Below are 24,209 nucleotides of genomic sequence, written 5' to 3'. Positions count from 1 at the left end.
GAGGATGGTGGCACCACAGGGAATGTCGGGAAAATCTGTTGCACAAAGTTGCCAACTTTTTTCTAAATAAATTTAGAGTACCCAATTATTGTTTCCAATTAAGAGCCAAATTAGCGTGGCCAATCCACTCATCCTGCACATCTTTGGGTTGTGGGGGTGAAACCCATACAGACACTGGGAGAATGTGCAAACTCCACATGGACAGTGACCCAGGGCTGGGATTTGAACCCAGGTTCCCAGCGCTGTAGCCAGTAGTGCTAACCACTGTGCCGCCGTGCCGCCCCAACAAAGTTGCGAACTTGAAGATAGCCAAGTAAATCTGAACCTGAGAGCCCAAACATTTCCGTCAATTCTTCTGAACTGGCAAACTGCCCCTCTCGGAACAAATCGCCCACTTTCACCAGCCCCTTTCACTCCCACCTCCTGAACATGGCATTCAATCTCGCAGGTTCGAACAGATGATTCGCACAGATGTGATCCAGCTTCGACACTGACCCCAATTTAAAATGTTGTCAAAATTGTCTCCAGATCTTCAAAGTGTAAACAACCACTGGATTTGACAAATATTTTGTTGGTGGGAAAGGCAGTGATGCTGTCACTAATGCCCCCAGGCCAGACCGCCTCCATGACCTCGATTCCATCTGCACCCACGTGGCTCCCGGATCCCTTCACCAACCCAGCACCTTCTCTGCATTAGCTGTCCAGTAATAAAATATCAGGTTCGACAACGTCAAGCTCGTGACACTCTATCCCTCCTCTGCAACACTCTATCCCTGTTCTGCGCCCAATGGTTCCTCCAGACCTTCCTCCCTGTCCACCCCAACTCTGGAAATTATGGGCCCTCCAAAAATTCCAATATGCCCACCCTCTCCCTCAGCGGTTCTGACTCTTGTAAAACATTTCAAACACTCCATTAACATTGTCCAGAGCGGCCACCAGCCTGCCACCCATGTCTCCGACCTGGATAATCTCCCAGGAGGCCACCTGCTGCCTCAACTGGCAAGGCAAGAGACAACTGGCCCTCTCCTCATATTCCTAAGTAACCCTCCCTTGAGTACCGCAACTGGCACGCACTGCTTTGTCCATAGACAACAATTCAAACTGCATCTGCAGCCTTTTCCTGCTTGCCAGGAGCTCTGGGGTTAGATCATTCGAATACCTGCGGTCTACTTCCAAAATGTCATCCACCAACTATTGCCATTCCTCTCTCGCCTCTCTATCTATACACGCTTTGTGCAATATGATCTCCCCGCTAATCACTGCTTTCAAGGCCTCCCATAGAACAGAGGACGAGACCGGCCCATTCCCGTTGAATCCCACAAACTCATCTATAGCCCTCGCTATCTGTCCACAGAACTCCACATCTGCCAATAACGCCACGTCCAACCTCCATGCCACGCGCTGAACCAAAAGTACTTCTAATACCAGGGGCGGGATTCTCCCTTCTGGGGACTAAGTCCCCACGCCCGCCAGAAAACGGGCAGGAACAACTCCGGACTTATTCCTAGAAAGTCCGGGGTGATTATTCGGCTTCAAGCGGGCTAGCAGGGCCCGGCGTGCGTCCCGCAGCTCAGGCTGCCGGCAGGGCCCTGCAGTTACGCCCGCGGGTCCTTGCATGCGCACGGCGGCAGACTGCGGCTCCACGCATGCGCGCGGCGGCTGTCTTGGCGCCGGCCCCTGCCCAACATGGCGGAGCCCTACAGGGCCCCGGCGCGGATGAACATAGGTCCTCCCACGGAATGAGCATGCCCGCCGATCGGTAGCCACCGATCGCGGGCCTGACCACCGTAGGGACCCCCCCTGGAGTCGGATGCCCCATCCTCCCACCAGGAAGGCCCCCATAACCAGAATGGTGAGGTCCCACCGGGTGGCACCACATGTGAACCACACCGGCAGGTACTCGGCCCATCGAGCGCGGAGAATCGCCGCATTTGCCACTTTCAATGGCCCCTGACCGGCGCTTCATCGATTCTCTGTTCGCCGGAGAATCGCATGCCGGCATGGGAGCCTAATTTGGGTAATTCTCCGCCCCCACGCCGAGTGCGATTTTGGCGCATAGGGTCGGAGAATCCCGCCCCAGATCTATTAAATGTGCAGAGTGGTCTGAGATGACGGACGCCGAGTACTCAGCTTTTCTTACCCGAAGAAGAAGAGACCTTCCCATCAGGAAAAATCTACCCTCAAATATACTTTATGTACTGGTGAGAAAAACAATTCCTTGCTCCCAGGATGCATTAACTGCTATGGATCTGCCCCCTCCCACCATCTGCTCCATAAATGCTAACAACACCTTTGCCACTTCTGCAGGGGTCAACGGCTTTGGCTTAGACTGGCCACGTTTCGGGTTTTAAACACAATTCAAATTTTCCCCCAGAATCAACTGATGTATGTCCAAATCTGGGGCTGGATTCTCCGCACCCCGGTGCCGGCCGCAATTTCGGCCCAGATTTGAACATACATCAGTTGATTCTGGGGGAAGATTTGAATTGTGTTTAAAACCCGAAACTTGACCAGAGATTCCATTTCCCCGCACGGAATTGGGGCCAGCGCCAGATGCAGGTACCTCCAGCCATTGCTGGAGGCCCTCTCCACCATTCTCCCCGCCCCCCAACCGGCCGAAGTCCCAAGGAGTGGACCACTCATAGTCCTGCCAGTCGGGAAACTAGCATGGCGGCTGCGGATTCAGTCCGTGGCCACCCAGGTCGGGGACGGGCCAATCGGAGGGCAAGGGGGGCCTTCTACGTGGCCGGGCAATGTTTCGGCGGGTGATCAGGGTCGGGTGCGTGGCTGGTCAGGAGGTCTATTTTTAATGTCCAGCTCTGCGGTCTGAGTCCGCCATGGAGCAAGGCGTGGCCGCTGGAGGCCGCCACCGTGCGCATGCACGGTCTCCGACCCGGAAGTGTGGGAGCCCGTATCAGCAGCAAAAGCTGCTAGATTTACGCTGGGTCCCTGCTAGCCCCCTGCAGGGCTAGGAATATATGGCCCTTTCATGCCAGTTTTTCTGGTGTGAAAGTCAACAGTTTTGACGACAACATGGGGACATAGTCCCAAAAACAGAGAATCCAGCCCTACGTGTTACAGCCAACAATCTCCTCATGAATGTTACATCGTCCCAATCTGGTGCCTATACGGTCATCATAACCACTAACTACCTTCCAACATCGCAGCGATGATCACATACCTACCTCGCTGATCTGCCACAACCCTTCCTAGAAGGAAACGGACACTTTTTTCATTAAAATTACCACCCTGTGGGTCCTGCTATGAAAGCCCTCATGAAACACTTGGTTTACTCAGCCCGTTTGGAACATACTCTGACCCCTTACCCGCAGGTTGGTCTCCTGCAAAAGCACCACATTGGTCTTTAAATTCTTCAGATGAGAGAAAACTCTTGATCATTTCACGGGGGCCCTCAGACCTCTAACATTCCAAGTGACTCGTCTGATCGGGGGTCTCTCACCTCACCCCGAACCCACACCCCCTCAAGTCATGCAATTTCCGCTGTGAGGAATTATCTCATCCTTATTCCAAGTTCCTGGAGCCAAGGCCCACCCAAGATAGCGGCCGAACCCATCTATAAGGTGAGACAAAGAAAAACCCCTGATTACCGTTTGTATTCTACTCCCCATGCAATAAAAAACTGAAACATTCCCAAACAATCCCATCCGATCAACACCCATCGAAGTCCCATTCAAACCCTTTCTATTAAGTTCAAGTCCTTGTTCCTTTACAAGTCTCCGTCATCTCGGAAAAATTATCTTTTGAGTGATGTGGAACTCTTGCCGGATACACCTCACCAAAAACCACTCCGCTTTCAAAAAGCGCCAACTTTGCCCTATTAAAGGCCGCACGCCTCTTTACAAGCTCTGCCCCGACATCTTGACAACTTCAGATGTTGCTTCCTTCCCACCTCCCATCCCGGGTTCTCTTTGTCACATGTCAGGACCCACTCCTTTTGGAAGATGTGAAAATGCACTATCACTGCTCGTAGCGGCTCATTCGCCCAAGACCTCTGCCGGAGTGATCGGTGGGCACTGTCCAGCTCCGGAGGGGACAGACATCTGATCACCCCTGCCCCGAACAAGTTTGCAAACATCTGAGCAAAGTAGTTGGTTGGCCTCGGACCCGCAACTGCCTCCGGCAGCACCATGATCCTGGGTTCTGCCTCCTCAATCTGTTCTCCAGGTCCTTAACCTTTGCCCTCAGGGCCTTATTCTTCTCCTTCACCACAAGCACCTCATCTTCCAGCAAGGCCATTGGTCAGTTTACCAGGGCAAGATCTTCTCCAACCCCTCCAACACTTCTCCATGCTCTTTCACTGCCTCCTAGCTCCTTCCCAACTTCTCACTTATCGGTTCCAATGTGTCCTCAATGGACTTTTTGAGGGTCTCCATCATCTCCCTTCCTTGCCTTTCAAAGTGTTTGCTGAATTGTTTATCAAATTTGATTGCCATTACCCCGGTCAGCGTTTCTACTGTGATACATAGATACAGAGAAGAGAGGAGCAGGAGGAGGCCTTTAAGCCCTTCGAGCCTGCTCTGGCGTTTATCACGATCACGGCATGATCACTCCCCTCTCCCAATTTACAACCATTCAGGTAGTAATCTTCCTTCCTGTTTTTGCTTCCAAAGTGAATAACCTCACACTTATCCAAATTTTACTGCATCTACCAGTGATTTGCCCACTCGCCCAACCTGTCCAGATCATGCTGTAGGTTTCCTGCATCTTTATCACAATTCAGGTGGGAGGCACCTAACTTGGTATCATCTGTAAACATTGAGATGTTACATTTTGTTCCCTCATCCAACTTATTAATATATATTGTGAATAGCTGGGGTCCCAGCACCGATCCCTGTGGTACCCCACTAGTTACTGCCTGCTAATTTGAAAAGGACCCATTAATCCCTACTCTTTGTTTCCTCTCTGCCAACCAGTTTTCTATCCACTACAATACATTTCCCCCAATCCCATGCGCTTTAATTTTGCACAATAATTTCTTATGCGGGACTTTGTCAAACAGCTTCTGAAGTCCAAATATACGACATCGACTGGCTCCCCCTTGTCAACTGTACTTGTTACATCTTCAAAAAATTCCAACAGATTTGTCGAGCATGATTTTCCTTTCATAAATCCACGCTGACTCTGACTGATCCTGCCACTGCTTTTTAAATGTTCCGCTATAAAGTCTTTGATAATGGATTCAAGCATTTTCCCGACTACCGATGTTAGGCTTACTGGTCTATAATTCCCTGCTTTATCTCTGCCTCCCTTTTTGATTATCGGAGTGACGTGAGCTACCCTCCAATCTGCAGGGACAGTTCCAGAGTCTATAAATCCTGGAAGATGACCACCAATGCATCCACTATTTCCAGAGCCACCTCCTTAAGCACACTGGGATGCAGATTCTCAGGCCCTAGTGATTTATCCACCTCCCATTCCATCATTCTTCCCAGCACCATTTCTCTACTAATGTCGATCTCCCTCAGTTCTTCCCACTCACTAAACCTTTCATTCTCCAACATTTCTGGTATCTGATTTGTATCTTCTTTTGTGAAGAGAGAACCAAAGTATGCATTAAATTGCTCAGCCATTTCTTTGTCCCTTATTATGCATTCCCCTGTTTCTGTCTGTAGGGGGCCTACATTTCTCTTCACCAATCTCTTTCTCTCCACATATCTATAGAAACTCTTAGTGTCAGTCTTTATGTTCCCTGCAAGCTTCCCTTCGTACTGTACTTTCCCCTTCTTAATCAATCCCTTCATCCTTCTTTGCTGAATTCTAAACTGCTCCTAATCCTCAGACCTATTATTTTTCTTGGCCAATCTGTGTGCTTCTTCCTTGTTTCGGATACTATTTCTAATTTCCTTTTTAAGCCATGGATTGTCCCTCTTACCCCATTTGCTTTTGTGCCAGACAGGAATGAACAGTTGCTGTAGTTCCCCCATGCAGTGATTGAATGTTTGCCATTGTCTATCCACTGTCATCCCTTTAAGTAACTCTCCCCAATCTATCAAGGCCAACTCACACCTCATATGTTTATAGTTCTCTTTATTAAGAATCAGCAGCCTAGTCTCCGAATCAACTACTTCACTCTCCATCTTGATAAAAAATTCTAACATGTTATGGTCGCTCATCCCCAAGGGTCTCGTACAGCCAGATTGGCAATGACTCCCTTCTCATCACACAATACCCAGCCGAAGATGGTCTGCCCTCTAGTTGGTTCGTCCACATATTAGTCAAGAAAACCATCCCATATAGACTCCAGGAATTCTTCCTCTTCGGCATTGTGGCCAATCTATGTGAAGATTAAAATTACCCATGATCACCGAGATTCCCTTGTTACACGCATCTCCAATTTCTTGTTTAGTTCCATTCCCAACCTCACCACTGCAGTTTGGGGGTCTATATATGACACCCACTAATGTTTTTTGTCCCTTGGTATTTCTCAACTCTAGCCATACAGATTCCACATTGTCAGAGCTAATATCCTTTCTCACTACTGTGTTAATTTCCTCATAAAACCAGCAGTGCCACACCACCATCTTTTCTTTTATGCCTGTCCTTCCTAAATACTGAAAACCCTGTTCCCATTCCTGTTCACCCTGCAGCCATGTCTCCTTAATCCCAATTATGTCATATCAATTTATATCTATCTGCGCGATTGGTTCATCCACTTTATTGCAAATGCTCCGTGATAGGAGCGCTCCCACCTGTCGAGGTCACCTCGACCATCTTTCCTCCCAATGAGCTTCACACTCTCTCTGGCTCTGTCAAAGGATTACCACTCGTAGCCTTCTTTCCAAAAGTATTTTTTGTGGCTTTGGGCATCTTTTTGTAAAATACAAATGGATGAGTTGGGTTTGTCAACCACTACCCCCCCCAGGAACCGTGAAAAAAGGGCCAAAAAACACTGGATTCTGGCGGGAGCTACTTTACATGCGACCTTCTCCTCCATGCCACCACCAAAGTCCCAACCTAAGGATCTATGGTTGTGGAATCCTCTTTACACATCTCACTCCATCAGTATTAGGTTTGTAAGAGCTTACTGAGAAGTTGTGTTTCTCGGCGAAATTCATTAGTTGATAGGCAGTAGTAGAGCAAGAGCTGACAGCACACGTGCAAGCATTAACTCCCCCATTATCCAGTTACACATACTTACTGGCTAAATCTTCATCATGCAGGCAACAAAAACAAGATTAGAGTCTTCTCCTCTTTCTAAGTACCTTGGTGATTAGGTTAGTTAGATCTGAAACTCCAATCCATGTTAACTTCTAGTTCTATACCATGGCTGGAAGCAACAAGTTGAATAAATGACTTGCTAACCATAATCCCTCTTCTTTGTTTAGCTAGATAGGACCATTCTTTCACAATTATGCTTTAGACTATCATTGTGTACAATTACATATATCATGTGGTCTTTGCCCTTAAATTTAAGTATTAATGTTTTCTTATCTAACAACTAAAAGCTCAACCCTACATTACAGGGTCCAGACATTGCATCTGTTTTCATGTTTGTGACAAGTGGAGTGCAGAAGGACCGGGAAGATCCAGTAGTATTTCATAGCATGCTATTTGCAATGGGCTTCCTTTCACAATGCTGAATGATTGTACTTTTATAATAAAAGTATACTTTGGCCTTTGATGTAACCTTTCACTTAAATTTACTTTCCTTTTATCCTTCAGTTGAAAAGGTTCAAACTCAGTGGGATGAGGTGCAGAACCGGCTACAGTCCCGCACTCAACAACTACAGGAAATGCTGAAGGATTCCAACCAGTGGCTTGAAGCCAAACAAGAGGCAGAGGAACGTCTCGAGAAAGCCAGAACCAAGCAGAGCTCCTGGAAGGAAATGTCCTATACTGTGGAGATACTGACGAAGCAGAATGCAGATGTCAAGGTAATTCAAATGGCTTTATATATTTGCAGCCTTTGATAAAAATGAGAAGTAATTGGAGAAAACAGAAAACTGTCTTTCCCCAAACCCGCACCCCCCACTCTCGATGATGTCAACAACAATTTTGATGCCAAGCCATGTAAGGAGATAGTAGGACAGCTGTTGAAGAACTCAGTCAGAGGAGCATGTTAAAGCCGAAGAGATGAAGAGATTTATGAAGGAAATTCCAGAGCTTAAGGTCATTGCAACTGAAAGCATGGATCAGGGATTCTCAAGAGGTCAGAATTGGATGAAAGCAGAGATCTTGGAGGGTTGTTTCGCTGGAGAACGTTACAAAGAGAGAGAGGGACAATGGAGGGGTTTATAAACAAGGATGATAATTTAAAATTCAAAGTGTAATGAGCACACAATCTCTGAGTCTTGCTATCATTGGGAAGTAAGAATCAATGGGAATTTTAAAAAAAATCAACATTGCTGTGATGCATTTATGATTTTCTTTTTTTTTGTTTTTTTATAATTTTAGAGTACCCAATTCATTTTTCCAATTAAGGGGCAATTTAGCGTAGCCAATCCACCTACCTTGCACATCTTTGAGTTGTGGGAGCGAAACCCACGCAAACACAGGAAGAATGTGCAAACTCCACACGGACAGTGACCCAGAGCCGGGATCGAACCTGGGACCTCAGCGCCATGAGACTGCAGTGCTACCACTGCATCACTGTGCGCAGTTATGATTTCATTCAAATATTAGTATATTTAATGCTATTAAGATGGTTGTGATACTAAGTAGTTTGAGGACAAGGGTATTTGGTCATTCAGCCCTATAAGAGTAATGAGACTATACTCAGTTGCACATTAGAGATTAGAAAAAGAGAACTTCCTGGAGGAAATGTTGGTGTTTGAGCATATTTTATTTCTGCTGCCCTGTGTAAAATAGAGGCCACTGCAGAATAAAGCATTGTATTATTTGATTGAGTGATGAAAAAAAAGTCTTAGGTCGGGTTTTTATCCACTATATTCAGTAATTGAAAAGCTGTATTGGGTTCAGGGTGTTGTTGTATATTTATATTGACAGCAAATCTGTCACCTTTTCATTAACAGTTTTGATTGTTTATTCTAGACATTTTGTGTAGTTCTCATTGGTTAATACAACAAAAATAGGAAAATATAATGAAGCAGCATGATAATTTCCGTGAAAATGCTTTTGTCAGTCTGCCTTGTTGATAAAAGTTTCAAATTTGGAAAATGTTACACCCAATTTAAAAGTGAAATTAAGGTAATGAAGCACTTTGAATGTGCATTTGATTACTAAGATGTAACATGGTGACAAATGGTGCCTGAAAGTTAAAAAATTATGTGCCATTAGCATAATTATGCAAATTCATTACATGAAGTCATGTAAGGAAGGAAATAATGGGCTTGTAATAGGCTAACCCATCAAAGATTCATTACAACAGCCTATTATTAATGTCTATAACAACGGCCTATAGGAGGCAGTAAATTAGGTGCCAGGTAGTGTAATCCAGGCGACACAAATTGACATTACTTTCAATTCAAAACAAATGCAATTACATGTTTTTTTTCATGTATCTCATTCAAAATGAATCAGGCACGATATTGTACTATAATTTGTAATGAGTTTCACTTGAATGTCTTGCTTGTTTTTAGTTTTTCTCATGCAGCTGAATGCAATGCCAAGTTGTGAATGCCAAGATGAAATTGGAGGAACAAACTTAATCTCCCTCCCCTACCCGCTTCTATACTTTGAAGTCTGAGAATACATTACAATGTGTGATGGCAGGACAGTTACATTGTTCTTAGATACATGGGGGAAATCTTTAAACTTCCAGGGGTAGGTGGATGTTGGTGCAGACAGGTTATATCGACAGAACATTCTGGCGTGTCAGGAAGCCGGCAGGATGCCACCAATGTCCGCATTTAACTGGAGCATGTTCAGATCACACAGAAGGTCCCTCATGAGTCAAACAGGTCAGCTATTAACATACACTAAAAGGGAATTGTGTGGATATTTAACCCTGGGTTCTGTCTTTAACTGCAGTGCCTGGCTTTCCTGGAACATGCCACCTTGACGAAGTTGTGAGGAATTGAAGGGGCTGAGCAATTGACATTTTGGATAATTGCTTAAACACAGTCCATTTCCCCCTTCAAAACTTTCTACAATACCCCCTACAAAAATTGCATTTTGGTGCATCACAATTTTTTCTCCAACATTACAAATGATAGAACAAAGGCAATCGTTGCAAAGACTTTTCAATTAATGGGATCTTTTAGAGGTATCTACTTTTTTCACACTATTATCAGCTTTCCCAAGCGTGGTACCAAGAGGCTTTCCATTTCCTTCTCGCTACCCTTGAATCCAGAACCTATTTGTTTGGAGCTAAAAAACAATGGAGGATTACATTGCTGGGTGTATTCGACAGGCCACCAACTAGTGTGAGAGGTATAGAGGATAGCCCTGATCCTTCTTCAACAAAAAGGGCGTCTACTTGCTGAACGTCCAGCTGGTGTGTGACCATCATTGGCGGATCATGCAGCTGTGTGCCAGGTACCCGGACTGCAATCACAACTCATATCCATTGGATCTCATGGGTTCCGTGCCTTTCTACCAGTCGTGATTCCTTGGAGGGATGGCTAATAGGTGACGAGGAATATCCACTGAAACGTTGGCAATTGACATCTGTGAGGATCCCCAGAATTGAGATGGCAAGGTGGAGCCAACCATCAATCTCCTGAAGATGAGATTCCGAGGCCTGGACAGATCTGGAAGAGTTTTGCAGTCCTCCCCCTCACATGTCCATGATGATCATGATTTGCTGTTCCACTCCAAAACCTCGCAATCCAAAGAGGAAATGCTCTCGAGCCTGAGTGCACGCTAGATGATGGCCAATCCTCTGAGGGCGAGGGCGATGAGCAGTTGTGGGACCATGGCAATGCTCCTGGTCATGATCGTGTGGATGGCTGTGATACCAGAGGTGCCTTAATACACCAAAGGTTTCAATAGTCACAACTGCGCATGCGTGGATCCCGCGGTGCCCAGTTCGCGCCGGGATCGGCAGCTGGAGTGGCGCAAACCGCTCTAGCGTCGTGCTGGCTCCCTGTAGGGGCAAGAATTAGACATCAGAGCAGCCCGTTCACGCCGTTGTGTTTTACGACGCCATGAACAATCTGCCGCGGGATTGGAGAATCCTGCCCACAAATTATTCATTATTCGGGTGTATGATGTTTCACCTATAAATCTGACTGAATTTTTTCAATCCAATTGTTGACTGCATTCTATACTTTCAAGTGCATCAACTCAATTGAAGACCGCGTGAAGCAATTTTGAAAAATATTGTACAAGGAATTTACCCAGCTTAGCCCTCCAGGCATGCTTTGATAATATGAAATATCTGCAAGTAGCTGAATTCTGTTATAACATTTACAGCATTGGAATGGATACTCGTTAAACAGATCACTTGCTGCAGTAGCAGCACACAGAACATCGACAGCCTGAAGAACTTGCTATCATCCTTACTGACATTTCCAAGCAATAACAAGCGTGAGGCGATTTAAATGGGTCCTTCGTGGCAATTTGAACTATTTAGGAACCACATGCTCACAGATGACGATTGAATAAATGGAGGATAAAAATGAAAAGGATATGGATTGCCAGTTAATGTTGCGAATGAGAAAAACTGTTAACTGCAAGTGAAAGACAGCTGTATAAATCAAGTGACTGGCCCCGACCTGATATCCAACAGCATTGAAGCCAAACATTGTGAGACCTCCCTATGGGTTGAGCAACGCACCTAATTATCTTCAAACAAGCAGTGGTAGAGCTCCAACCGGGTTAAAAGTGATATTTTAAAATTGCCAAGAAGCATTGGACCTACTGGGATCTTTAAATGGGGTGGTGTTATTGTTGGTGGAGAACATGTGTGACCACTGACCTTTTGCTAAACCTCAAATGTATTCATTGGTGCTGGAGGAGTGCAGTTATGCTCACCTTGAGAGTAAGTCTGAAGTTGCGTGCAGTACAACAAAAGGTTCACCAATGCTTTGCAGTCATTCAGCACATGTGTGGATTGTCAGTTGTGGTATAATTACAGACTAAGGGCGCAAATCAACCGAAGCATTTCAAAGAGCGTGATCTGACAGCCACGCTGCACCTGAAAAGCAGCTTGCCGTGACGCAGCTTGTCCGATAAAAGCCGGGAGACCCCCGCTCCCAGGATCTCCCCGACCCAATGCCTCACAAGATCCAATGTAATATCTCCAAATTTGCAGATGACACAAAATTGGGTGGTAGGGTGGTCTCTGGCAAACGCCATTCAACACTCGTCCCTGCAAATGGGGATCAGGCAGAACAGAACTTGTGGGGCCACCCCACGGGATCGGAGGCCCCCAGCTGCATGCTCTTTGGGAAGGGTGGTGCCCTGGCCCTGCTGGTGTCATCTGGGCACCTTGGAAGTGCCTACCTGGCATCCTGGCAATGTCACCTAGGTGACAGCCTGGAACTGCTAAGGTGCCCAGGTGGCACTGCTAGCTGGCAGGGGCACAAAACGGGGTTATGTGCCGCTTCGGCCGTGATATCCCCATTGAGGCCCCTTGTACAGCACGAGTCGCTGCAAGCGCCGGGAAACATGTGGCTAAACGCGCACTCTTGGGGACTTTATTCCCAGTTAGTTGTATTGCGCCCAAAGTATCATTTTGGACGAGTTTGGCAGGGTGTTTCATGCCGTCTTTTTGGGTGAGATCCACACCGCTATTCAACCACAGTTAATCATTTTCTGGGGCCTTGGGGGAATTTCTCCCTGGTCAAACCCAGACTTGGAAATTTTTTTCAACACTGGAGAACTGAACTTGCCTGCGAGACTGACTCCTCAAAGATCGGGGCACCGTTTTGAAAGGGTGCCTGATCTTTAAGTGAGCTTGAGGGTTCCCCCACATCCCACCCATGGGCTATGCCCCCTCCACAAATGGGCATTACCGCCCCCCCCCCCCCCTCCACTCCTCTATATGAGGACAGAGGACACCACGCTACAGGGTCTCTGAGGGCACCCTTCATTTTCAGGTCTCCCCACACTCCCTTTCGCCCCACCCCCTTCAGAACACCCACCCTTCACTCCCCCAACCTTTATTAGGCCCCTTCATACGGGTCCTTCACACCCTTGCCCTTCATAACCCCCTTATCCACTCTTTCATGAGCATAGCCCCCTCTGGTTCAGTCCTTTGGCGGTGTCACCCGGTCACCCAGTGCCAAGGTATATGGGTGTCTGAGGGAGAGGCAGGGAGCCACCCTGCCCTATCCCTGACCACCCAGGGTCTTTAAAGGCTTGGGAGATCCTCCAGATGCAGTTAGACCTGATCCACATTTGTGTGAACCAGTACTAAACGGCCTGGACTAGGACTCGCTGGAGAGGACATTAGTTCCCGGGCCTGGGAGAATACAGGGCCCAGGAGAATACGGTCCAAGCATATTTTTTAAACACGTTAATCTAGATCTCGCCCAATCTGTGTGGGATCCGAAACGCAACACTTCTTGATGAATATTGCGAGACATTTCAAGCGTTGTGAATCTTGCGAGAGGCCTCTAAAATCAGTTTTGAGAGAAAAACAAAGTATGACAAGGCTGTTGATATTGTTCCAAGAGTAAATCTTGCAGGGCACCATTTCTTGGCTCAGGGTAAGAGTGGGAGTTAGAGATTGGATCGTGGAATTATCATGCTGCCATTTAGTGACAGTGCATTAAGAACTGACTGCCACAGCATGTCCCTACTTTTTTGCGACAATTTAAGTGTTTACAGTCAGGTGAATCATGTCCTGTGCGAATGGGGATTTGACATTGAGTGTCTTAATAAAACCTTTCCACTAAATTAAAACCCTCAATTGCTCAGTGGCAACCTGACTTTGAATTGTTCTCAGCTGACTCCATTATTTGTTTTTAACATTTATGTTAAGGTTACTGTGGGTAACATTGTTCAGGAATGATAATTATGTCTTGAATTGTTACAGGAGTCTTTCTTTCCCTGTATTGATTAGAAAAGTAGAAACGTAGTTGTGATAGCAATGGATGCTTTGTTGGCATTGTCATTGGAGTGACCCTTTAGAAATATTTTTGTCTTATCCCATGGCTTCAGTGATGTCATTGTGTGGGTGGAGCTGGGGTGTGGCTCTGTGAGTTTTTACTTTTGCTTTGAGTTTTGGACTGGTTTTGAACTGCACAGGTTGAAAGAAGTGTTTCTCTATCTTCATTTTAAAAGCTGTTTCCAGACTACTTGATAACTTAAAAGAGATAATTGCTTTCTGGAAGGAATTCAAACCTGCTGTTTGAAAAGGGAAACAGAGTATCAATAACAGGCCTTAAAGACAGTAAGAGTGCCATGTGCTGGGCCACACCTTTGAAAAAGGGTTTTGGTTTATGGGATATTGTTATTGAATTGGAACAGTTAAAGGGGGAATGCATTAGGGGTTGTGCATAGATTACTGTAGCTGTGTTGGGTCTTTATGTTTGTAGTTGATAATTCTTACTGTGTGTGTTATACAAATGTTAACTGAATTCGTAGAATAAAGCTTGTTGTTTTGATTAAAAGCGCCTAAGAACTCCATTAACACCTGAAGGGCAGACTCTTGTGCTCATTGTAACCAAAATCAATAAACAGATAGGTGGAGAAACTAAGGACAAAATTCAAACAGGGGAGTAGAGAAAAATTTTGGGAGCAAGACAAGCATTGTGAAAAAGACAAACTTAAAGGCTCTGTGCCTTAATGCACGGAGCATTTGCAATAAAGTGAATGAACTAATCGCGGAGATAGATATAAATGGGATTTCGGAGACATGACCAGTATTTAGGAAGGACAGGCATAAAAGAAAAGATGGTGGCCTGGCACTGCTGGTTAAAGAGGAAATTTACACAATAGTGAGAAAGGATATTAGCTCTGACAAATTGGAATCTGTATGGGTAGAGTTGAGAAATACTAAGGTACAAAAAACATTAGTGGGTGTCATATGTAGACCCACAAACTGCACCGGTGAGGTTCGGTATGCCATTAAACAAGAAATTAGCGATTCATGTAATAACGGAATATCGGTGATCATGGGTGATTTTAATCTTCACATAGATTGGGCAAATCAAATTAGACACAATGTCGTAGAGGAGGAATTCCTGGAGTGTATATGGGATGGTTTTCTTGACTAATATGTGGAGGAACTAACTAGAGACTGGCCATCTTAGACAGGGTACTGTGTAATGAGAAGGGAATTATTGTCAATCTGGCAGTACGAGACCCCTTGGGGATGAGCGACCATAACATGAGAGAATTTTTATCAAGATGGAGAGTGAAGTAGTTGATTCAAAGACAAGGGTGCTGAATCTTAATAAAGGGAACTATAAGGATATGAGGCTTGAGTTGGCCTTGATAAATTAGGGAGAGTTACTTATAGGGATGACAGTGGATAGACAATGGCAAACATTCAAGGAATGCATATAGCAACTATAGCAACAGTTCATTCCTGTCTGGCACAAAAGCAAAGGGGGTAAGAAGGCTAATCCATGGCTTACAAAGGAAATTAGAAATAGTATCCAATACAAGGAAGAAGCATACAGATTGGCCAAGAAAAATAATGGGGGCTATTCTCCAATGTTGGATCCAAGAGTTGCGCCATCGTGAACGCCTTTGCGTTTCACGACGGCGCGAACCTGGCCCGGTTACATATGATTCTGGCCCCCATTGAGGGTCAGCATGGCGCTGGAGCTGTTCGTGTCACTCTAGCCTCCTTTTGCGGCGCCAAATGGGCGCGGCGCCAACCCGCTCATGCGCAGTTGGGCCGGGCTATCCTGTGCATGCGTGGGGGACTTCTTTCGCACGCCGGCCCCGACTCAAGAAGGAGTCGGTGTTATGGGGCCGGCCACGCCAGAAAGTAGACCCGGTGGGGAGAGGCCGGCCCGCCGTTTGGTGGGCCCCGATTGTGGGCCAGACCCCAGCGGAGTCCCTCCCCCTGGTGAAGGAGCCCCCCACAGGCCGCCCCCTGACCGTTCCCGCAGAGTTCCCACCGGCAGCGACCAGGGGTGAACGGCGCCGGCGGGACTCTGTCATATCGGCATGGCCGCTCGACCCATCCGGGCCTGCGAATCGGTGGCCCCGCCAATTCCAGCAGCCCCGCCGATTCCAGTGGCCAGCAGCCGGCACACTGCCAAACACGGTGGCGCAAATGGCACCGATTCTCCGCACCTCGGAGAATCGCGCGTCGGCATCGTGGCACGGTTGCGATGATTCTCCGGCGCGGGGCTCAGAGTATCGCCTCCAATAGATCTGAGGATTAGGAGCAGTTTAGAATTTAGCAAAGAAGGATGAAGTGATTGATTAAGATGGGGAAAGTACAGTACGAAAGGAAGCTTCAGGGAACGCAAAGACTGACACTAAGAGTTTCTACAGATATGTGGAGAGAAAGAGATTGGGAAAGAGAAATGTAGGCCCCCTACAGACAGAAACGGGGGAATGCACAATAAGGGATTTAAAAAATGGCTGAACAATTGAATACATACTTTGGTTCTGTCTTCACAAATGAGGACACATATCAGATCCCAGAAATGTTGGAGAATGAAAGGTTCAGTGAGAGGGAAGAACTGAGGGTGATCAACATTAGTAGAGAAATGATGTTGGGAAAACTGATGGGATTGAAGGCGGATAAATCATCGTGGCCTGAGAATCTGCATCCCAGAGTGCTTAAGGAGGTGGCTCTGGGAATAGTGGATGCATTGGTGGTCATCTTCCGTGATTCGATAGACTCTGGAACTGTCCCTGCAGATTGGAGGGTAGCTCACGTCACTCCGTAATTCAAAACGGGAAGAAGAGAGAAAGCAGGGAATTATGGACCAGTAAGCCTAACATCGATAGTGGGGAAAATGCTTGAATCCATTCTCAAGGATTTTATAGCGGAACGTTTAGAAAGCAGTGGCAAGATCAGTCAGAGTCAGCATGGATTTACGAAGGGAAAATCAAGCTTGATAAATCTGATGGAATTCTTTGAAGAGGTAACCAGTACAGTTGACAAGGGGGAGCCAGTCGATGTAGTATATTTGGACTTTCAGAAGGCGTTTGACAAAGTCCTGCATAACAGATTATTGTGCAAAATTAAAGCGCATGGGATTGGGGGAAATGCATTGAGGTGGATTGAAAACTGGTTGGCAGGGAGGAAACAAGGGCAGGGATTAATGGGTCCTTTTCAAATTGGCAGGCAGTAACCAGTGGGGTACCGCAGGAATCGGTGCTGGGACCCCAGCTATTCACAATATATATTAATGATTTGGATGAGAGAACAAAATGTAACATCTAAAAGTTTGCAGATGATACCAAATTAGTTGAGAGGGTGAATTGTGTCGAGGATGCAGGGATCCTACAGCAAGATCTGGACAAGTTGGGCGAGTGGGCAAACCAATGGCAGATGCAGTGTAATTTGGATAAGTGTGAGGTTATTCATTTTGGAAGCAAAAACAGGAAGGAAGATTACTACTTGAATGGTTGTAAATTGGGAGAGGGGAGTGTGCAGTGGAACCTGGGTGTCCTTGTGCACCATTCGCTGAAGATAAGTATACAGGTGCAGCAAGCGGTAAAGAAGGATAATGGTATGTTGGCCTTCGTTGCGAGAGGTTTTGAGTATAGAAGCAGGGATGTGTTGCTGCAATTATACAGTGCCTTGGTGAGGCCACACCTGGAGTATTGTGTGCAGTTTTGGTCTCCTTCTCTGAGGAAGGATATTCTTGCACTCGAGGGAGTGCAGCGAAAATCTACTAGCAGGGATGGCGGGACTGTCGTATGAGGAGAGATTGGCTAGGTTGGGATTGTTCTCGCTGGATTTCAGAAGAATGAGGGGAGACCTCATAGAGACTTATAAAATTCTGGCAGGACTACACAGGGTAGATGCAGGGACGATGTTACCAATGATGGGTGTGTCCAGAACCAGGGGTCACATTCTGAGGATTCAGGGTAAACCATTTCAGACAGAGATAAGGAGACATATCTCCACCCAAAGAGTGGTGAGCCTGTGGAATTCATTACCACAGGATGTAGTTGATGCTAAAACATTGAATATATTCAAGAGGCGGCTGAATATAGCACTTGGGGAGAATGGGATCAAAGGCTATGGGGAGAAAGAAGGATTAGGCTATTGAGTTGGATGATCAGCCATGATCATGGTGAATGGTGGAGCAGGCTCAAAAGGCCAAAAGGCCTTCTCCTGCTCCATTCATCTTCTGTATGTTCTAGGTCAGGTGAACTCCATAATACACTTTGGTGTTTTCTAAACCCTGACCCATAACAACATTAAAATTCAAAGCAAAGTTGCGCAATTTTTGCACTCTGAGTTTTACAGCGTGGCTGTGTTTTCTTTGGCACTGACATGACATAAACCATAGAGACGGTTAGTAGTTGCCAGGTGCCAATGAATGCAGCTGGCAATTCACTGATGGTGCCAGCTTTGCAGCTGCTTACATTTTTGTTTTGTTATTGTGGCTTGAGCTGTTATCTCAGTTACATGGACTCATGTATAATTCCCCTCTGTTTATCCACCTAGTTAGTACACTGTACAAAGAATGTACCCAATTTTTCAACATTCTTAAAGAGGTACTTGATGCTGGCATATAGCCTCATGGATGCCAACTTCCATCCTGTACTTCTCCTTCATGGCCATTCTTCATACATAAGCATACAGCAAAATATTGGAACCATCAACATCAAACACATCACAATGAAGCTACATTTTGTACTCATCTGTTGCTCAAATCCAAATTTTTCAGTCAGGATCAGTGAATAGAGCAGTTGTTGTTCTTCTCCTTCATTTGTTGCCAGGGATACTGAGGGCCATTGACCATGACCCCATGACCATTCTACCTGAATTAGCCCAAACCCTTAATTAAACTTGAGATTGTCCATCCTGTATTGTTCTTAATATTGTTCAATATTGCACTTATTAATTTATTTAACATAGCATTTAAAATGCCACGCTGAAAAATACATAGATTATTGAGTCAAGGGTTTTGGGGGAAAAGATGGAATGTGTAGTTGATGTCACAATCAAATCAGCCATGATCTTATCAAATGACAGAGCAGGCTTGAGGGGCAGAATGGCCTATTCCTGCTCCTAATACTTGTGTGCTCCTTTATGTTTTTGCATTATTAGTTCTGTGGATGTTATCTTTCCCAGAAGGTCACTTTCGACACCGTGATTTATGTTCTGATTTTTTTTTTCTCAGAAATAAATGGCATACATCTTTTGGGAAAATATATATTTGTAGTTTTGTTTCTCTTGTTGTCATGTTGAACTGGGTCACTGACACAATATTTGGCCCAATATAAATGACATTGTCTCTGAAATCAACAGTGAAGCAATGTGAACTAGAGGGTTTTGTTTTTAAAAAATGTGCTCGGCATTCAGGAACTATTTCAGTCTGTCAAATGTTTAAAACTTTTATTTTGACATGAAAGCCGTTCTGTAATTTCTATTCTTGGATCAAATTATATGCCATTTCCGTTATAACAAAAATAAACTGCATATGACAGAAAGAGAGAATTGTTGTCCCCAATCAAAGACTTTTTTTGGTTTCTATGAATGAGATTCTGGTCATTATTTTATTGCTGCTTTGACACAGTTTACTTAATTGGAATAATATAAATCAGCTGAACCCAAATCACCAGCCTTGTGTGGCACATTGCAATGTAAATAGGGCAATTGTGAACTGACTTTACTTCTCCAATGTATTTAATTACACTAAGAGCAGGACAATAAGAAATATGATTCATTGTCCTGCCTTTTGAGGTAAAGACTCACACTTCAGGCAGATGATACAAACATTGGAACTTTTTTTTTTTTTTATAAATGTTTTTATTCAGTTTTCGTATTTTATATTGAACAAATTACAAATTGTTAGGAGAGAGAAAAAAAAAAACAAACAAAAACAAACACGCAAAAATTAACACACATATTTACAGGTAAGCATCTTCGTAGTAGTAACTGCGCCCCCCCCCCCCCCCCTCCCCCCCTCAACATGTTTATTTAGCTTGGTTTTGGGCCTTAGCTAGCCATCGAACCCCCGTAACGAACCTGTAGCCCCCCCCCCCCCCTCCCGCTACCTTCCCCCGACTATTCTTCCTCTTGTACATTGGCCACAAATAGGTCCCGGAACAGTCGCATGAATGGCTCCCACGTTCTGTGGAAGCCGTCGTCCGACCCTCGGATGGCAAATTTGATTTTCTCCATTTGGAGAGATTCCGAGAGGTCGGACAGCCAGTCCGCAGCTCTGGGCGGTGCTGCTGACCGCCAGCCAAACAGGATTCTACGGCGGGCGATCAGGGAGGCAAAGGCAAGGGCATCCGCCCTCCTCCCCAGGAATAGATCTGGCTGTTCTGAAACCCCGAAGACCGCCACTATCGGGCATGGCTCCACCCTCACTCCCACCACTTTGGACATTACCTCGAAGAAGGCTGTCCAGTACTCCACGAGTCTGGGGCAGGACCAGAACATGTGGGCGTGGTTGGCCGGGCCTCTTTGGCACCGTTCACATCTGTCTTCCACCTCCGGGAAGAACCTACTCATACGGGTTCTTGTTAAGTGGGCTCTATGTACCACTTTTAGTTGCGTCAGGCTGAGCCTTGCGCACGTGGAGGTGGAGTTGACCCTATGCAGTGCTTCGCTCCAGAGTCCCCACCCGATCTCCATCCCCAGGTCGTCCTCCCATTTCCTCCTTGTTGCGTCCAGTACGGTGTCGTCCCTATCTACCAGTCGGTCATACATGTCACTACAGTTCCCTTTCTCTAGGATACTTGCGTCCAGTAGGTCTTCCAGTAGTGTCTGTCGTGGCGGTTGTGGGTACGTCCTTGTCTCCTTTCGTAGGAAGTTTTTGAGCTGCAGGTACCGTAGCTCGTTCCCCCCAGCTAGCTGAAATTTCTCTGTCAGTTCGTCCAGTGTTGCGATCCTGTCGTCCGTGTACAGGTCCCTGACTGTCAGTGTCCCCCCGTCCTGCCTCCACCTTTTGAAGGTGGCGTCGGTCAGTGCTGGTTTGAACCTATGGTTGTTGCAGATGGGAGCCCTGTTCGACATTTTGGTCAGGCCAAGTTGCTGCCGCAGTTGGTTCCAGGATTGGAGGGTGGCTGTCACCACTGGGCTGCTGGAGTGTTTTTTGGGTGGGGATGGGAGTGCTGCCGTGGCGAGGGCCCGGAGGGAGGTTCCCATGCAGGAGGCCTCCTCCGCACGCACCCACTCAGCTTCTGGCTCCTGGATCCATCCCCTTACTCGCTCGGCTGTTGCTGCCCAGTGGTAGAATTGTAGATTCGGGAGGGCTAACCCTCCCCTGGTTTTTGTTTTTTGTAAGACCTTCTTTGGGATCCTAGCATTTTTACCCCCCCATACGAACGCCATGATGAGTTTGTCCAGCGCTTTGAAAAAGGCCTTGGGGATGTAGATCGGAATGGATCTAAACAGGAAGAGGAACCTGGGCAGTACGTTCATTTTGATCGTCTGAACTCTCCCCGCGAGGGAGAGCGGGAGTGTGTTCCATCTTTGCAGGTCCTTTTTAACTTCCTCCGTCAGGCTGGTGAGGTTCCATTTGTGGATCCCTTTCCAGTCATGGGCTATTTGGATCCCCAGGTAGCGGAATTTATGTCGGGCTTGTTTGAACGGCAGCCCCTTTAGTGCTGCCCCCCCCCCCCCCCTTGCGGGTGTAATGGGAAGATCTCACTTTTGCTCATGTTGAGTTTGTAGCCCGAGAAGGCTCCAAACTCTTTCAGGAGCGCGATGATTCCGTCCATGCTGCTTTGTGGGTCCGACAAACATTGGAACTTAAATGCTCCTCAGCTGTAATACAATACCCACGGTAGCAATCACCCACTGAGTGGACAAGAAAATTGGGTGGAGTGTAAAATGGGCTGTATTTCTCCCCCATAAAATCTGTGCAAGGGGTTCGAATGGAATGGATAGTTTGGGGCTTTTGTGCTGGTGGAGGTTTCAGAGACAGTAAGGGGCAAAACTCTGGAGGATTTTAAAAAGATGAATGTTACATTTGAGGCCTCTGGGAAAAGGAAGCCAACATTAATCAGTATGCATAAGATTGATGAGCACGAGTGACTTGGTGTGAAATAGTTTACAGAGGGTGCGTATCCAAGCAGGAGAACCTTGGAATATGTTGAATCTGGAGGTGACACAGACCTATTCTTGGCTGTAAAAGTCTCACAATAAAAGTGCCACAATCAAGGTTGCTGCACAAAGGAGTAAACCTTTGAAACCAAAACATAAGGAAAATTTGCCTGGTGCATAAAAGTAGGTACCTAAAGAAATATAGAAGGAGGGTCAAATTTATAAAGGGGACTATGAGAAAGCCTTTCGGAATAGTGTTTAAATTTCACATACTATTAACAATGAACAGCAGGTGTACTGTGAGACATATTGAAAAAGCTTGGATAGAGGAACCTACACCAGAGATGAAAAATTTGTTCATTCAATTGTTTCTGTTTCTAGACTGGAGTGAATTAGTCACAAACATTTATTTTTTAAAAAACTGCATTACAAGGATTGGGAAAAGCGCTATAATATAGAATTTACAGTGCAGAAGGAGGCCATTCGGCCCATCGAGTCTGCACCGGCTCTTGGAAAGCGCACCCTACCCAAGGTCAACACCTCCACCCTATCCCCGTAACCCAGTAACCCCACCCAACACTAAGGGCAATTTTGGACACTAAGGGCAATTTATCATGACCAATCCACCTAACCTGCACATCTTTGGACTGTAGGAGGAAACCGGAGCACCCGGGGGAAACCCACGCACACACAGGGAGGATGTGCAGACTACGCACAGTCAGTGACCCAAGCCGGAATCGACCCTGGGACCCTGGAGCTGTGAAGCAATTGTGCTATCCACAATGCTACCGTGCTGCCCCAAGGTTTTTTGAATCTGAGCAAGATTAGCATTGCATATGTCTACAATGCAGGGGTCAGCCTGCAGTCATTACAAAGGAGAAAAGCTGTATTTAATTATTGCCTCTTATTTTATAATAATAATATTTCTTAGTGTCACAAGTAGACTTACATTAACACTGCAATGAAGTTACTGTGAAATGTAGCTTGCACAGAAAATCTGTGTCACACTAGAATGGGGAGCACACAATCTCACAAGTAATTTGAGTGTGAAGAATGGGACATAATTTCCTAGTCTCCTGCATCACATTTAGGGGCTACCCCAAAGCTCGGCTGGGGAATCCCTCGAGAAAGTTCCCACATAAATGTTTACCCAGCAATTATCTAGAAGTGCTAAATTCCCCTGGACTGTTGCTCTGGGCTGGGAACCATCCAACAGAAACAATGTAAATCGCTAACTTCAGATAGTTTTGCAGTTTTACCCTGATAGTTACTCTGAAAGAGCTGGAAGGGAAAAAAGCACTTTTAACTCCAGAGTAACTATTTACAAAACCCAGACCCTTGGATGAAAAAGGCCCTTGACAGAGTCAAATGGAAGCATTTCATGGAGGTAGTGGAACGGTTTGGGTTTGGGCCAGGGTTCACCTCATGGATGAAGCAGAGAGCTCCCACGTTGAGCGTATGCACAGATATCGCCACCACCAGTTCTGAATATTTCCGACTGCACAAAGGCAAGAGGCAGGCATGCCCTTTATCTCCGTCGCTATTTGCCCTGGCAATCAAGCCATTGGCTATTGCTCTCAGATCAGCGAAGGGGCCGATTCTTCCGGTGACGGCAGGCGGGAGGCAGCCGCACACTGGAGGGTTACCACTTGGGAATAGAAATTTTGGAGTTTTAATGTCCAGTCCCAGGGGCAACGGAGGCTGAAAAGGCTGTAAGAAGGCACAGGGAGGAGAAATGTCCAAATTTGGAAGGAAAACGGCAGTGAAAAAGGGGGTTAATGAAAGTCCGCGCAGGAACTGAAAGGAAAGCGGAGGCTGGAGCACCAGGGGAGGCCGCATCATTCACAGCAGAAGAAATGACCAAAGTGATGGTTGTGGAACTTGAAAAGCAGTTCACAAAGCACATGGAAGTGATGAAGAAGGAGATGGGGGCGGTATTGAAAGTGCTGTTGGAGGAGGCGATTGCCCCGATGAGAGCGGCAGTATCAAGCGCAGCGGTGGAGGTGCGGGAGCAAGGTGAGACTCAGAAGGAAGTGGAAGATGCATTATCGCAGCACAGTGGTCAACCCACCTCAATTGGGAAGGAGTTGCGGGGGGCGATAGAGACCAACAAGGGTCTGCGAGGCAAAATGGAAGACCTGGAAAGCACATCCAGGCAACAGAATCTGAGGATTGTGGGTCTGCCTGCAGG

The 24,209-nt window shown here is 46.3% G+C and overlaps 1 protein-coding gene across 10 annotated transcripts in view; it reads left to right on the top strand.

Moving 5' to 3' along the window:
* dmd (dystrophin) overlaps positions 1 to 24,209 on the top strand; it is a 2,667,466-nt gene that overhangs the window by 2,126,467 nt on the left and 516,790 nt on the right. For all 10 annotated transcript variants that reach the window (XM_038802261.1, XM_038802266.1, XM_038802267.1 and 7 more), the window contains one exon: positions 7,684 to 7,895. In XM_038802261.1, the coding sequence (XP_038658189.1) occupies positions 7,684 to 7,895 (212 nt within the window). The remainder of the gene's footprint in view (positions 1 to 7,683; positions 7,896 to 24,209) is intronic.

The sequence above is a fragment of the Scyliorhinus canicula genome, chromosome 7, assembly GCF_902713615.1.
Source record: "Scyliorhinus canicula chromosome 7, sScyCan1.1, whole genome shotgun sequence".
Taxonomy (NCBI): Eukaryota; Metazoa; Chordata; class Chondrichthyes; order Carcharhiniformes; family Scyliorhinidae; genus Scyliorhinus; species Scyliorhinus canicula.
This window is presented reverse-complemented; position numbering and strand designations above follow the sequence as displayed.